Below are 17,095 nucleotides of genomic sequence, written 5' to 3'. Positions count from 1 at the left end.
TTTAGTAGCCAGCTGGAATGCTATAGCTGAAGCCACCACAATCACTGTGGAGATCAACACAGGCCAGAAGTCAAGGAGAAACAGAAAGAAAAGGTAGCATACAGGACAAGAGGAACATCAAAAGAAGGCCTGAGATAAATGAAACATCTGTAGTTGTGGAAGATAAGCAGATCTCCCACAATATAAGCTACTGAAGCCAAAACTAGCAAGTTCAGGGGTGGGGGGAAAACTAAAAAGACGACTGGGGTATTTATACAAATATCAACAGCTCAACAGTTGACAACAGTCAACGGCTCACAAAAAAAAACCCCAAAATACAAAATTCTTTATTTCAGGATTTAAATCTCACTCTCCAAATACTATTAAAGGTCAAGATGGGACCTGATATGAGAATACACAAGACAGACCTCCTGCATGGCACTTTTGCAGCTCTCTGAAGCAGCCAGTAGCAGTTACTGTCAGAGAAAAAAGTAAAAGGACTGTAGATACAACAATTCCTGTGAAAATGAGAGTTTGGTCAAACAAGTGCTGGAAGCCCATGAACTGCCCAAAACATTTCTGAGGCCCCTGGACCAGTCATGCTGCTGCTGAGGGTGTATTTAACAATGAAAGCTGCAAAGAATTAAGCCCATAGCTGATGCAGCACTAGCTGAATGTATGAGAATTGGTTCCGAGTGAAGGAATTCTACCTTTGAGTCTTTGTTTGCAGTCAGCAGGTTGCAGAGTAGAGCAGAGCTTTTCCAGGTGCTTGCTCTCTGCACAGTGCATGACAAAGAAGAGCCTCCAAAGCATGTTGCTGGATAAGGTTCCGTAAGGCATCTCGGACATGAATAACCAGACTCCCAACCTGTTGGATTTGAAGAGGCAGACAGAAACAGTTTCACCCTGATAAATCCCAGCATCTGAAAAGGAGCCATATGCCCACATCTCTGCCGTGTAACAGAATTAGGAATGTGAGGATGTGTCTTAGCATCTCAAACTCTGAGTTAACTTCATTCTGAACTGAACAAGTCCCCAGAGCTTCTGCCAGGCGCTAGAATTCAAGACGTAATTCCTCCCCATCTTAATATTACCAGCATGCTGAAAAAAAGCTGCATATTGCAGTCTTGTTTAAACCATTAAGTATTTAAAGCTACTGCAACTCCCAGTTTCAAATATCTAACTCCTCCAAGATGAAGCCAGTATCCATCACATTGGGCAGCCTACCTTTTTGCTTTCAGAACATGCAGAACAGCTCTAAAAAACAGCTCATCAAACTCCAGCTGCAATTTTTCCACAGAGTAGGGATGCACTACCGATCCATATTGTTTATTGCTGCTAACATATTGGGCCCAGTGGTCACTCACATGACAAAGCGTCATCCTACATGGCAGAACAAACAAGTCGAAGAAGGATCATTAAGTATGTCATCACCATATAAAAACACAGACAAGTGCAACTAGATCAGAGTCCAGTCACAAGAGACACGTTCAACCCTTTGTCCCCTGGTTTCGAGATGTCCATATTAATAGCATTTCCTTCCCCTCTTCAGACAGGGTTACTCTAAAATTCCTGTTATCCTTCCTTGGTTTTGCAAGCAAACAATGTATAATATTCTGTAATACCAAACTAGTTTGCGTATGAACTTTGGAGCCTTATGGTAATCCTACATTATGAAATGGCATTACATGCAAAATGCTCATATAGGAATAATTATACTGAGAAAGTTACTGCTCTAATAACACAAAAAAACATGGATTTTATTTCTGATTTAACTGTATCCCCCTTGAAAACACACTCATAAGAGCCATATAAAGTGGCTACTAGAGATTTAAAAATGAAGACCAACTTTTAGGTTTCAACTACATCCGCTTACTGCAACAATATGGTCCTTGAAAATCATCAAATTAAAAACCCTAAAACAATTCTGGATAACAACGGACAGAAGGCAGTAACACTGGTTATAAATAGGGGTGATTCAAGAAATTGTTTGTTGGATTTCAGTGACTTTCCAAGACAAACCTGATGTGGCGTTCCACAGCTCACCTGGCTCCTTCGTAGCCACAGCATTTAGGCTCTGCAATTCCCCACTTCAGAGGCAGCTTTAGAGTCAAGGACCCTGGGATTTCAGATTCCCAGATCAGCTAACCCTAAACTGACCAACTCTCAGAGCAAAAGCTACCCAAGAACTGATGGGGGGGGGGGGGGGGATTAGGTTTTTTTGTTTTGTGGTGGGTTGTGGTGGGTTGTTTGCGGTTTTTTTCAGCAGCTCTGCATTTTAAACCGAACTGTAAAAGCTCTGAAAAAGATTTAATCACATCACAGGGAAAATATTCTCTTACTTGATCAGCTGACCAATTCGCTTCACAAACTGTCGGTATCGTGCTCTGTTAAATGTTTCTAACCCCACAGACAGAAGTTCCACTAAAGAGTTTGCAAAAGCAAAAATCTTCATCATCTCCTGGGGAGTTGTTTTTTCAGGAAAATAAGCACCTAAGACCAAGACAGAAAAAAGTAAGTCTCAAAAACATGTGTGAATTCTGGATTTTTTAAGTAACTTAACAAGCACTTAAAGTAACAGTTCACCATATAGCTGGCAAACAGTTCACTGTTAGTTATAGTGAACTGAAATTTATGTTTTGTTTCTGTAATAAACAATAAATACCTGTTAAGTACAAATAATCTATGCAGGTTATAAGACATCTAGCAAGCAATTATCTTGATGTACCAGAGATTTAACAATATAAAGAATAATCAAATAATTGGGAAAAAAAAATCACAGTAACATTACAGCTAAGAGGCAAGGGGAGAAAGCTAACTCTGAAAGCACATCTGTGAGTATAAATACTAAGCAGATCAAAACAAAGGCAAAGGACTAATGTTTTGCATGCTAGTATTGCTGTAAGTTTTTAAGTTATCCCATACACACGGCATACGCTTCCTTCTTATCTATTTAGTCTGTGAGCTGTTGCACAGGTTATTACTTCACTCAAAGACTGTCATAACACAGTATCATTCTTGGCAGTTTTAGTCAACAATACAATTAGCATAAGCAAAATGAAGAATAACTCTTTAGTAGCTGATTTACCTCCAGACTTAAACCCAAGGAACTGCTGAAAGAGTTCATGAAATGGAAACTGTGACAACAGGGAAATCAAGTCATCTTCCAAAAGCAGAAGCCAGCTTGTTTCAGGATCCTCATCCTGTAGGTAAATTCAAACAGTCCCTTTTAGTAGCTTTCCAACAAAACATGTGGTAGGAGGGCTTCACTATTGTACAAATTACAGTTTGCTTATAAAAGGAAAGTACAAAGTTCACACACACACACACACACACACACACACACACACACACACAACCTCCTAAATTCCTCTTCTGTGTACGTTTCTACATAAAAGCCTTTATCAGCTAGGAAACAGAACTAGAGGCAACACGATGCCAGTCCAACACAGCTTCTGAAGGGAAACACCTCTTCAGACGTATTTCTACTTCCATGCTCCTTTTGCATGCAATAGCTCCAGTAAGTTTAATTTCTGTCTGTTAATACTCATTCCTGGAAACTCCACTATCAATTATATCGCAGAGATAAGGACAGTAAAATAGATCTGAATTTCAAATGATGCCTTTTAACTGAACAATAGTAAGTTTTTCTTTCTCCATTTCACAAAATCAATACAACGATCTTGAGGAAAAGCGCAAAGGAAAAAAAAAAAAAAAAACACAAAAAAAGCTGTACCTCTTCTCCTCCCTCATCTACCAGGGTCCAGTTTCCAGATTCTTTCCCAGATGAAGAAGAACTTTTCCTTTCACTTGGTTTCATATGACACATGAAGTCCACCCGATTTCTAATTTAAAGTGAAAAAAAAAAAAACAAGTTCACAAAAATTAGAAAATTAAAAATTCTGAAATTATTCATCTTTTAGTTAAGACATTCAAAAACATATAGAAGTAATTAATAAGTACATCAAATAACATGATGTCCTACAAGACTTGCACGAATCTGTTGCATTCCATAAGTGATCTTCCAAGCAATATTCTGAACAATATAAGTGACTATCAGCCCTGTAGAGCAAGCACATTTAACTACGCAAGAAATAACACTATTCTTTTCCACGTGTAAGAAAAGCCCTTTAAAAAAAAAATAATCAGAGTCATACTTCAGAAGAGGTAGTCTACAACAACCATTTACGGCTATCACCTGGTGAGTCAACATGAACAGTATGACCGCGGGCCAGTTCCACCACACAACTTTGATAGCTGCATTAGCTGGACACCATGTCAACGTTAGTAAGACTGGTCTTAGGTACGCTGAGCCACCACAACTTAAGACCTTCCAGGAAAGAGTTGCCTCAAATCAAGCCAGCTCCAGTTCCATGTATTAGATCACCTTAAGTCTGGGATACTAGTTTTCAGACTCCGTACCATATAAATCCTTAGATGTTCAGGCATATATCAGCAAGTTAAACAAATGTGCAGAGAGGTTGTATAAAAAGTTGAAATTATAACACCCAACTTCCTTCTAACTAGAAATGTTCCGGCAGAACTCTGCACACAGTGCCACAAGTCTCCAGCATAATATCACCCTCTTGATCTCCTTGAATCTATACTTTGATAACATGAAGGCATTACCAATGAAATACAAGTTTTAAAATACTAATTTCACAAACCAAATTCAGAATTCAAACTTGTTCCTGACATGCAGCAGCTGTAACAGACAAGTGTCAGCTCTTTTAACAGAAAGCACAGCCACTATGGAGGCTCTGCGCTCTTGTGTCAATAGTTGAGAGCACCACTGCAGACACATTGAATTAGTCCTTGTTCAAAACACAAGCATCAAAATGCACTGGCAATACGCGTGCCCTCAGGACACACTTGTTTCCCCGAGCAGCTCTGGACAGGAAATGTGAAAACAAAATCCTGTAAAATAACAGCCTCCAATAAAAAGGGCTCCCACTTAACTCAGGTTCAGACTATCGACGTCACAATGACAACCCTAAATACCAGCAGTTTGATTCTTTCACTTTCAAATTTGGGCAGAGGGGGAGGTACGTTATATATTTTATCTGAAGCATATAACAGTTTTCATTAACAACTGATTTCATTAACTAGCTTCTCCAAGCACCACGTATGCCTTCCAGATAAAAAAAGGATGAAAAAATGAAGAAGCACAACCAGCGTATACACCAACTTAACGAACCCTTTACTCCAGGGCTTCTGTTGCAAAGACAGTATAATAAACAGGCCATCATGCAAGGGAAGAACTTTATTTCAGAAGTCACAGTAATGAAACACATGGGTACGTCAGCCTTCACAAGCTATTTGACAGCTGAAAGCAAGCTGCATCATACTGTGCACAGTAGGAGAATGTACTGCCAAGGCTGTATTTGAAGACGAATGAGTAAAAAGAGTTTGAATTAAAGTGCATATCTCTTATTTGTTCCCGCTTTTATGACTTCACCTGCAATGAACTTTCAGGGTTTTACAAGTAGATCTTGTGTCACGTTTTCTACTCTTAAATAATCAGAACATATTTATAAAACGATATTCATACTTACTTGACAGGAGACATAAGCAAGGCAAGAGATTGCATGAAATGAAAGACACCTGATGGGTTATCCAAGACTTTGATCTGAAATTAAACGCAAAAATCTAAGTAAATCTAAATAAGTAAAACAAAGGGCACATTAGTTTTATTAGAGAAATTCAAATTCTGAGTTTCACATTTTTCACTAGCTTTTTGTTCAGACTAAAAAGTATCCATAAAAGACAGTACCCACACCTTGGAGAAAGTATTACTACGGCAAAATATTCAGGGTTGTCCAAAGGAAGTACTTAAAGAAATTAAAGGAGGGGAAAAAAAAAAAAAAAAAAAACCAACATCAAAAGCTCCACAAAAAGACAACCTCTCTCTTTGTTTCATTTGTACTTCTGGGCACCAGGGGGAATTGGGATGTTGAGCACAGGGGAAGTTAGGATCCTACCATGTTAGGTTAACAGTTGGACTCAATGATCTTAAGGGTCTTTTCCAACCTAAATGATTCTACGATTCTTATCTATTCTTTTATTTCATTGCTTGCCTTTTCCCTCTTCGTGTAATTACAATCCTTTCCCTACAGCTAGATTTCTAACACCTTCCCCTCTTGGAGGAGCAAAAATGTTTTTGCAAGAACACCCTGGTGCTTTTGGACATCTGCACTCCCTCTGATCTATACAAAGTGAACCCCTTCCCTTGCCCTTGAAATTACCTAACTAGTAAACTTTCCAGGGAAACCAGTCCCATTTCAACATGCAGGATATAAAAAGTCTGTTCTTCCTCATCCTTTGTACATCACAGAGCTGCCTCCAATCTCACTTGTCTTGTATACAGCTGCTGCTCCAAGTCTAAATATTCCTTCTTCTTGGAGAGCACTCCCAAAACCTGCTGCTACATGAAGCCTCCTCAGGCGCACTGCAAGTCATTGACTCCCTTTCATGGAGTCTCCGTAGCCAAGGATGAGAAGTGTGTTTCCTTGTTAACCTGCTCATGGTTGGACTAACATGGCTGAATACATCCCTCGACAAACCCCTCACTGTTACCATGATTCCACACACCTGGAAACACACAGCGGTCATGAGGCATTGACTAGGCACAAGACACTCTCCTCTCCTACCCACTGCACTCCCACTCCAACTTTCTGATAATAAAGAATTAAACATTCACACCTGAATGAATGGAACAGCCCATTCACTGATCCCAGCGGGACACCGAAGGATGTGGTTGAAGAGGAAGAGATGGTCACCTGGACAGCCAATTCTTTGCAACACTGACACCTAAAGGGAAGTATATTGGAATCTTGTAAACATTTCAAGGTTTGTTCCTTTCTAGTCTTGCTAACTAGAGTAACAGGGTTTTCTTCATTTCTCTTTCTAACAAACCTCAATTTTCAAAGCAAGCTACAGGAGAACAATATTTTAAAGTCTGCTTGCTTGGCTTATGAGCCACAAACCGTTTCCTTTGGTGTAGAAAAATTAGTTACAATTGCATTAAAAACTAATTTATTTAGAAATCAGTAACAGAAGTGTCTCAAAAATGACAAGTCTGAATAGTTTTACTTTCAAAATAAGTAAAAGCATAATGAATATTAAGTCCATTTTGAGCAGCATTGGCTGCTCAGGTGCCAGTCCTCATTAATGCTGCTGACCTCCATTGACTTCATCAGACAAGGGAATTCATTCTAAAGATTCACTAACAGATTCTGTTCCTCAAGTAGAACAAACCTCCAAAAAAATCATTGCATGCGGGACAGTGAGAGAAACGCTTTCAGAAATTACTCCCAAATGCATCCCATGCATTGGATCAAACAGCTATACCCATGCTTACTCCCTCACCAGTCTCTGCAGCCACATGAGAAGGTCACTCTGAAACTGAGCATCTTCGATAACTCTGCGAGTGAAACTGAAAAGGACGCTGATACACTCCTTCAAGTGTCCCAAGTCTGAAGAAAGATTTTCTGACTGCTTTGAAACTGTAAATTAAAAACAGAATCAAGGAGCTTTGATGAGCAGCTCTCAGAGTAGTAGCATAAGTAGTGGTTTTGTGGCTATATAGAAAACTTGCTCTCTGTATCTCTAGATACCAAGATATTTCAACACAGCTGCTTGCGACATCTGACAGAGAAGAACGCTTATTTAAAGTACTTTACTTAATGTTATAATTAAGCACTGGACGTTCATTACAAGAAGAATATACTATGGTTACTCTCACAAAAGGCCTTCCCCCAACATTAACTTTGTAGGAACCACCATTTACTATGCATATAAACTATCTGGGAGGTGGGGGGGCAAAGGGAGGAGGACTAGGAAGTATAAATATCCGGGATGGGAGGGGGAAGAATACTTTAGCTAAAAGATTATATTGGCACAAATCCAAATAAGTAATACACCTAGGATGACAACCAAAAAGATTTCCAAGCATTAGATCTGCGAGATTTCAAATGGCCTTTCAAGAGGAAGTAAAACAGGAAAAATATCCAGCTGTTTTTAGAATTGTGCATAATCAATTTGGAAAAGGGACTGTATTACACATTGCCTTTGACAACAAAAGATTGGAGTCCAGATGTCCCATCCCACCCAGTGTTCTCCTACAGTAACCAGCGGCAGTATGCAGCTTGGACAGACAAAGGTACTCCTGCATTCGGCTTCCACTCTCCAGGTGAATAAGCTAAGAGAACTGGAGTTTTTCCTGCGAGAAAAAAGTTTCACTGATTCCTACATAAGATCAGCAGGTTTTAGTATCAGAGGAGAAACACTCCAGTATACAAATTCCACCACAAGACTCCAAAACTGCAGGTGAACAAGGTGCTGAGCACCCTAAACAGCATGGGGAGTGGTTTAGACCAGCAACACACCTTGTTCTTGCTGCTGAAGAGCCACTGATCTCAGCAGCGACGAGCTGCTGAGCAACCTGTAGACATATGACTCCACTTGCAACCGGGACAACACCGAAGTGTACGAGTGCAGCGCCAGTGTCTGATGCACGTGCTCTGCTTTGGCTTCAAACAGCTTTTTCAGTTCCCCCAGCACACTTTCATTCAGCTCCACTGTCTGGTAGCGATGGTGACCTGTCACTTTGCACTGATCTGCACAGACACCCTGAAAAGAAAGCAATTATTTTATTTAAGTGGCTTTGTCATTTTGCTGGGTCAAGCGTGCTTATAGAAGTTATCCTTGACATAACCCATCCCTCAACAGATTTCAAAGCTTTCATAAAAGGGGCCACTTCACAGCTGGACCAGACAAACACGTCAGAACACCCTACATACTTTTTAGAGCTGCTGATTACTGAAGCTGCATACCCCTGACTTCTGAAAAAATAACTCTATAAACCCTCAATAACTCAGATTTAGAAATAGATATGAAGCAACTTGCCTGCATCACTAGAACAAAACCAGGTCTCTCTGCTCCCAGTGGGCACACCTGCTTCTCAGTTTACAGATTTCCATAAATATTTAGATCTGCTGTTTTAAAGCTAAAATATCTACTGAAAGAAGATAAATAATTTTTCTAAGCTCCCAAAACTGAATATGTATAGCAATTCCCCATTATACATTTAGAATTTTCAGAAACGATCTGTCCTTTAACTTTTTCCCAAACTGGAATTAAACGCTGAGACTAGTCTTCCTCTGCTCTATCTCTAATTCTTCAGCACAAGAACACCACAATACATAACATTCCTGTTATTTTTTTATGCAATCAGGAAACATGCTTCAGAATCAGCACTGTGGAAGCTTAGCTTGGAAGTATCCCTGTGTTTTCTACGTTAGTAGAATACAAATTTTAAATTAGTATAAAGAAAACAATTATTCTGGACATACAATAAATAAATAGTGAATCAGACTGGAATAAAGCAAGCAGCAAGTGAAGCCAACTGTATGATGACCAGTGGGGACATAAGACTGAAGCCAAAATTGCTTTCAGTGTGGAAAGTGATCAACACAGAACTGAGAGTCCAGTGAGGTTCAGTGAAACAGGTTGTTATTCCCTAGTAAAAAGGAAAAGATTCCAATCTGTTCAGTTGATGTCTCTCAACTCTGAAGAGCTGCACAGGAGAGGCACTGCACTCACAGAAACAACAGTAAAAGCCACCACATACATAGGTACTTAGCACCCTTGGACAATTTTGATGATGTGTTGGCTATAAACTGCATCAGAGAGACAGAACAACTTCATTCACTCCCACTGTAACGTTCAACTCCAAAAACAAGTTACGCGGAATGAGTTTGGGGGAAAATTTTTCTGATGCGTGCACAAAAGAGCTCCCCAGACTCCTCTGGTTTACAAGCAGAAATGCTACACAGCACCATGACGAGCCTGGAAGCAGCTAAAACTACAGCACCGCTTATGGAGCAACAGTTACTAAAAGTGGCTGGACTTCACGCTCCCTATGCTTTGAGCAACGGGGTCGCCCACGAGCGTGACTCAAGCTCCTCTGCAGCTGCCACCTCTGAGGGCAGGACAGTCAGGAATGACGTCAATGCAAACTGTCACTATAGGCAGCAGGCCAGATGGGACGTGACCGCTACAGCCGTGCTGAAGTCCTACTCCACCACTGCTGCATCTATTGCAGCACAAACTTCACCCAACGCTACAGGCAGAAGTGGCTGTACACAAGCTCATTCTGACTGACTACAAACATGAGCCTGACTCCAAAAGAGATCACTAAGAGATCCCACTACCCGACACGCATCAGAGTTTAAAAAACAAACAACAAACTGTCTTAAATCTCAACAGGATGGTAGTTTGAAGTACTGAGGATCAATGGAGAGACAGAAAAGCAAAGGCAATCCTGTCTTCTAGAATAAAACAGCTTAAATATGGTAAACTTGACAGCAAGTAAAATTAATGTCTGGAATCCCATCCAAATAATCTGGATTCAAAAGTAGCTTCAGCAACAGCACCTGGACAGTTTTCTGTTCTTCTTTAAAAGTCCATAATCTCCCCTTAATATTTTGGCAGTCTGTCGTCATAGCCTGCAGCTCTGCCTCAGCCAGCAACAGCTGCTTCCTGCAGCGCATGTAGTTCAGGAGTAGTTCATAAAACTCATGCCTGTCCTGATGAGCAACACTTTCAAATTCTTCTGCATAGGAGTCAACATTCTCCAACCATGAACACGGCTCAAAAATTTTCAGCTGTTCTCTGGTGAACGGCACCAGTTCTGGTTCAGCTGGGAGCTCTGGATACAGCCTTTCATTGTGCAACAGCGGTTTAACTGCTATTACGGTTGGTCTCTCATAGGACAATTCAGCCGACAAGTCTGGATAAACTGGTTTCAATCCCGAACGTTGAATACGTATTTTGGATTTCTCAGAGAGCTGCGAGATACTAAGAGGAAGCTTCGCTGAAGAATGGACAATAGGATTTTCAACATCTTGCGCGTTTTCAGTTCCTTTGTCCTGTACAAAGCCCACAGCTGTCTGAGAGCCAGTAGCACTGGAATGAAAGGTACTACTCAATAAATCAGAGTTTCCTGATCCGCTAGCAACTGCCTCGACAGGGCAGTGAGGTTTGTCCGACTCGCTTTTTCCACTCTTCTCAACATCCCCCCCACATTCCTCATGAGAAGGATCAGCTTTGAACTCCTCTGCATCTGCGGGAGGCTCTAGAGTCACTGCCAAAGACCCTTCATTTGCTGAAGGCAAATTACTCTGAGGGATGTCACACACATCATTTACAGTTTTTCCATCCTCTACTTCATCATTGAGTCGAATTTCTGTAAATTCTCCAGGATGTTCCACTTGCACTTTCCTGGCTTCAGAAGACACTTCTGCCACAGGCGGGAGGAAGACATCATCAGACTCTTGTATCTGGGACTCCTCACTACTTTTTTTCTTTTTTTCCTAGGGAAAAAAACAAAACAAAACAAAGAGTGTCACTACCAAGTGAATCTCTCCTCACATCCCAAATCCCACCATCACCAAAACTAGCATTTGTCAACATCACAACTCCAAAAGCCCTTCTTAACACATTAATTTTCATAATCTTCAAGGTAAAACCAAGCGTACCAAACAGTTCCTTGTTCTTTAGCCCCCCTCTGAAGACTGTCTATCAGTGACCATTTTTTTGGTCAGTTCTTGAACAATACGTCAACATTTCTACATAAAAAGCTATAAATATCACAGGACAGAATGTTTCATTAACATATAAAATAACTGAAATAACAGGACCCTGACCTCTTAAAAGAGTCACTAGGTTTCACCATATTACCAAAAAAAGTTACTCTGTGATTCCTCTTAAGTTTTACAGAAATATTTTAATGAACGGAAAATTTAATTTCAAAAAAGTACTTGCAGAACAAAAAGTCTGGGATGCACTCCCTAATTACATTCTAAAACCATCACAACATCTGTACAATTACTGAAATACCTGTGCTCAGTAGGTATTACACACTAGAGAAGTAGAAAAACTTAGCAGTGATATTAAAATTGTAAACCGATTGCCCACTTTTAAATTAAGATCAGTTTGGGGGCAAATAGTTCTATAAACCTAGTCTAAGGTGTAGATTAGCCTCCTTCCCAAAGCACAGCATGGGAAGGAATGTTGCGCAGGAAATCAACAAAGATTTTGTCAATCTGTAAATCATTTGCCAATTTGTAAAACAAAAAATTGGCAAAGTGTTTTTCCTCTTTGCAAATTGTTTGCATGTACCTACCAGTTTATTTGAAGAGAAACTGAGAAGAGTCAGGTTACAGCATTCCAGTTTTGGATGACCCAGATAATATAACGAAGAACATAGCTGAAATTAGGAGCAGCTCTCAATACTCTCCATGATTGGGGAAAAGACGATAGTTTTGGAAACCTGCTGGCACTATCACATATACTTTCGCTAAACATCTGACATAACTTTGCCTGATGAGAGGGCATACGTGGAAACAGCTCAAATCAAGGCCCTAGCTAACCTCCATCTCAAGCCTAATTTTACATCAAGCATATGCTCACAGCTCCTTTACAAAATGGCAATACACTGGCTTTGCTTTCAGACTGTGTTGTCCAGTATATTAAAAGCTGTAAACACTTCTGATCACAAAACACATCTGACGCATTCCAATGCCAGCTAAAGCTACAGGTGAGAGGTTAAAAATAGATCAGCACAATTCTTTAAACTGGGACTTGTAGTTATAATAAACATCTCCTGACAATTAACTCAAAGTCAGCAATTTCCACAGGATACTGTATCACTATATCATATTTTTGACAGCATATTGATCTGCATACTTTACAAACACACACTGGTCCTTTCCCCTCTACAATCTCAAAGTTCCCTCTTGCAGTCCTCATACAGAGGAAACTCCCTTTATCTTTGAGTAGCATCCTGTATTTCTCCCAAATGCTACTGTCAGATAAAACAGTTTCTTTTAAAATTTATGAAGTGCCTTTCAGTTCTCACTTCCCAAGTCAAAAAATACCATAATCGTTAACAGGGATTTCATCTGAGAAAGGATGAGAAAAATCAGGTCCTGAATTAACATGAAAGCAAAACCTCCTGTTCTCTCTTCTGAGGGTTTAGCCTTTAAGTCAAAGACAACACTCGCTCGTTATCCTTGTCCCGTGCCTCACCATTCTCCTCTCCTAGCATGTCAGTGAACAACACGCTCTACGGACACCTACTATTTTTCAGGAGACATCTCGGGAGTAACTGAGTGCTACCCACTCAGATGCGCACAGACGCACAGCCTCATCTTCACCAGTTCCAGGTTCACTGGTTTTGCCACCTCACTGTGTTTTAATCAGCTTGGTGTTACTGGTGCTGGACAAGCTTAACTTTGGGGCTAATATTTTCAGAAAGCTCTGGGCTCCATTCCACTAGTTGGCAGCTCAGCAGCTGAGCTAGCCTTTCTCCCAGCTCACAAGAATTTCAGCTTTTTGAAGGATGATGTTTTTTTCTGAGGCATGGGAATGACAGTCCTTAATGTGACTGGGCCTCAAACTGCATCCTCAAACACCCCTGCGTATTAACAGAGCTGAGCATAATAATAGCAACAAAAATATCAGGAATGGGTCATGTGTAACACTGAAGGATTCTGGATTCTCACATGTGACACCGCCAGCAAATTGTTTCACAGTGAATTACACCTGGAAGGGACGACCAAAGACAGCGGCCACTGGTGTCACCACACATGTTGTTAATGAACTACCAGCGTCATCTGTGACTCACTGCCTTCCTGCAGGGAACTGATTCTCTTAAGCAGCAGTTTTGAGAGTTAACTGCCTTGCTCATGCTATGGAGCTGAATCAAAACAAAAACAATGACATACTTACTCTCCTGGGATTGCTCTTCCCACCAGTCTTTACTTGCCTTGAGTTCAGGAACCACAGCCACAGCTGATACTTGGATCTAACCCTTGTTTTACAAAACAGTGGTCAATTAATCCATCTGCATAGGGCTTTGACAGCCATGACTTCAACGCCTTTGCTCTACGTGGTGCAGTTTACAACATGTAGAGCTTAAGCAATTAAGGGAAAGATTTCCATTTTGACTCAACTCTCAGGCGAGACATTTCAGTTCAGACGATTTCCACAAACTACTAAAATCCTCCGTAGCGCAGCTGCAAGGAAAGCAAAGCCTTCAGAAAGCTGCTGGTACTAACACTGTGAACAAGGAATACACTCCCAACAGGATTAAAACCTAGGAAGCGTGGTACTTAACGACTTCAGCACCAACTTGCTTTAAACTCAAAGAGGGCAGACTTCGATTGGAGATAAGGAAGAAATTCTTCACCATGAGGGTGGTGAGGCACAGGTTGCCCAGAGAAGCTGTGGATGCCCCATCCCTGGCAGTGTTCAAGGCCAGGCTGGATGGGGCTTTGAGCAACCTGGTCTGGTGGAAGCTGTCCCTGCCCAGGGCAGGGGGTTGGAACCAGATGGTCCCTTCCAACCCAAACCATACTATGAACTAATGAAGGAGAAACGCTGTCTTCTGCCATACACAGCCTCACATTTTGAGCATTTCAGAGCCAAACCCGTACCTATGAGATGTAGCAAGGCTGTCCCCCCACGCTATACTAAAACACTGCTAAAAGGCAACAAGCTCCATCGCTCTACGGCTTCACCGCGGAGGCAAGCCCATCTGCCTGGCTGCGCAGAGCCACTTGAGAGGGACGTACGCCGTAAGAATACAAAGCTTGCTTACACCCTCTTACAGCACAAGGCCTATCGCACCCTTCGCCTAGCTGCCAACTACTCTAACTTCTTACGTTACTTCAGACAAAACGCTGACAGTCAGAAATCTTGTTAGAAGAACACACACGCACCCTTAACCTCACCGCTTTCGACAGGAGGGGATGAACAAACACGGATATAAACGCAGACGCCCTTTCTGCTGCTTTAAAAAACAGACAACAAACCCCGAGCAGCCCCAAACAGGAGCCAAGGGCGCTGACCGGAGCCCCAGGGTGTGCGCTAACACCCCTCGCTGCGCCGAACCCAGCTCCCTGCCGCAACCGCAGCCGCCACGAAGGGGAGGCGGCGGCGACGGACCCGCCGCTGGGCCGGGACCCCCGGGACGGCGGAGCGACCCCCTGCAGCGCTGCCCGCCGCCGCCGCCGCCCCCCGGCCCCGGGACCCCCCTACCTTCGGTCTGCTCCTGGCGCGGGCCTTGCGGGCGGCCCGGACGGCCTCGGCCATGGCCCCCGCCCGCCGCGGCGCTGCCCGGGCGGCTCGGGGCGGCGGCGGAAGGGGTGGGAGCGCCCCGCCCCCCCGGCGCTCTGCTCCAATCAGCAGCGCGGCAGGTACGGCAGCCGCGGAGGGACACACCGCCTGCGGCGCCGCGGGGGGCCGCCCCCCGTACGGGCCTGTGGGGAGCTCCGGCTCCCCTACGGGGGCCCGGGAGGAGGCCGGGCTCCTCTATAAGAGCCTGGGAGGAGACCAGGCTCCCTTATAAAGACCTACGGGGAAGCCGTGCTCCTCTGTAGGAGCCTGGGAGGAGGCCACGCTCTCCTATAGGGACCTATGGGGAGGCCAGGCTCTCCTGTAAGAACCTATGGTGAGGTCGGGCTCCTGCATAGGGGCCTGGGAGGAGATCAGGCTCCCCTACAAGGACTTATGAGGAGGTTAGGCCCCTATAGAGGAGCCTGGAAGGAGGCCAGGCTTCCCTATAAACCTGTGGGGAGGTCAGGCTCCTCTGTAGGAGCCTGGGAGGAGATCAGGCTCCCCTATAAGGACTTATCAGGAGGTTAGGCTCCCATAGAGGAGCCTGGAAGGAGGCCAGGCTTCCCTGTAAGAACCTATGGGGAGGTCAGGCTCCTCTGTAGGAGCCTGGGAGAAGGCCAGGCTCTCCTATAAGAACCTGTGAGGAGATCAGGCTCCTCCATAGGGGCCTGGGAGGAGGCCAGGACGTATGAGGAGCTCAGACTGCTCCGTGGGAGCCCAGGAGGAGGCCGGGCTCCCCTATAACAACCTATGGGGAGGCCAGGCTTCTCTATAGGAGCTTGGGAGGAGGCCAGGCTCCATTATAGGAGCCTGAGGGAAGGTCAGGCTTCCCTATAACAACCTATGGGGAGGCCAGGCTTTCCTATAAGAACCTATGGGGAGGTCAGGCTCCTCTATAGGAGCCTGGGAGGAGGCCAGGCTCTCCTGTAAGTACCTGCAGGGGGCCCAGGCTGCTGCTAGAGGGAATGTGGGGTGAGAAGCCAAGCCCCTGCTGCTGAGGATGGGGAGTGTGAGGTCTCTTCTATGGGACCTGGAAGTGCCATTGGCGCGGGGCAGCCTGTCCCGCAGTGCCTGAGGCACCTCCAGCCACAGCGGGGTGCTGGCTAAGACCGGCAGGCCAGGCACCACTGCCCCTTCTGATCCCTGTCCTGGCGCCCAGCTGTCCCCAGGGAGCCGTGGCTGAAGCCAAGTCCAAACCCCACTGGGAGCAGAAGAGACTTCTTCCAGTCCCTCAACGGACGAGACCCTGCAGAGCTCAGGCCCAACTTGCAGAAGACATCATAGTTGAGGAGTTAATGATCTTGAACAGGCAATGTCCACTCTATTGGACCTTGGCCTTAGGGTTTGAGAAGCCCATAAGTTATTAGCGTAATCTGTAATTTACAGTATCTGTGGGAAAGGTAGATTGTACATGGGTCAAAGTGGGTGCATTGATGCTGACGAGGAGGCCATTGCACGTTCAGGAGCCAGCGACCCCCTTGGCAGGCGCAGGGCTGTGCTGTGCGGCACAAGCCCTGTGGCCGCAGGGTGAGCTCAGCCAGCTCAGGGTAACGGGGGGCTTGCAGGCAGCTCCTGCCTGGTACTGGTCCTTACACCATCTGCCTGGCCCTGCCTGTAACTGGAAATGCAGCTAGAAGTTCTCATGTGAATTTCCTTTATGAATACAGCTGTTTTCTTGTGATAATTTATCTATTGGCTCACAGAACCAAAAAGGGGGAGCCCAAAGGTGGGGTGCCCAGCATCTGAAGGGACATAAGATTTACCCACTATCTGTATTCCTCCTCTTATTCTGTCTTATTAAAACAGTTGTCTTATTAAGGCATTTGTTGTCTCTCTCTTCCTGGGGGGCACCCTGGGGAGGGAAGGCAGGAGCTGCGCAGCTGGTTATCAGGGTCTGTAGGGAGGCCAGGCACTTCTGTAGGGGTCTGGGAGG

The 17,095-nt window shown here is 43.8% G+C and overlaps 1 protein-coding gene across 6 annotated transcripts in view; it reads right to left on the bottom strand.

Moving 5' to 3' along the window:
- Positions 1-15,163, bottom strand: part of EPG5 (ectopic P-granules 5 autophagy tethering factor) — a 77,728-nt gene extending 62,565 nt beyond the window's left edge. For all 6 annotated transcript variants that reach the window (XR_014230710.1, XR_014230711.1, XM_082336655.1 and 3 more), the window contains exons 1-11: positions 15,085-15,163; positions 10,416-11,354; positions 8,367-8,610; positions 7,348-7,484; positions 6,682-6,789; positions 5,535-5,608; positions 3,716-3,824; positions 3,068-3,182; positions 2,322-2,472; positions 1,207-1,362; positions 690-847 (exon numbers count right to left, since the gene is read on the bottom strand). Coding sequence is in view for 4 of the 6 variants with exons in the window: in XM_082336655.1 (XP_082192781.1) it covers positions 690-847; positions 1,207-1,362; positions 2,322-2,472; positions 3,068-3,182; positions 3,716-3,824; positions 5,535-5,608; positions 6,682-6,789; positions 7,348-7,484; positions 8,367-8,610; positions 10,416-11,354; positions 15,085-15,138 (2,245 nt within the window). In the remaining 2 variants the exon portion in view is untranslated. The remainder of the gene's footprint in view (positions 1-689; positions 848-1,206; positions 1,363-2,321; positions 2,473-3,067; positions 3,183-3,715; positions 3,825-5,534; positions 5,609-6,681; positions 6,790-7,347; positions 7,485-8,366; positions 8,611-10,415; positions 11,355-15,084) is intronic.
- Positions 15,164-17,095: the final 1,932 nt, after the last annotated feature.

This window comes from Platalea leucorodia (assembly GCF_965183815.1).
Source record: "Platalea leucorodia genome assembly, chromosome: Z".
Taxonomy (NCBI): domain Eukaryota; kingdom Metazoa; phylum Chordata; class Aves; order Pelecaniformes; family Threskiornithidae; genus Platalea; species Platalea leucorodia.
The sequence above is the reverse complement of the archived record's forward strand: the minus strand, read 5'-3'. Positions and strand labels throughout refer to the sequence as shown.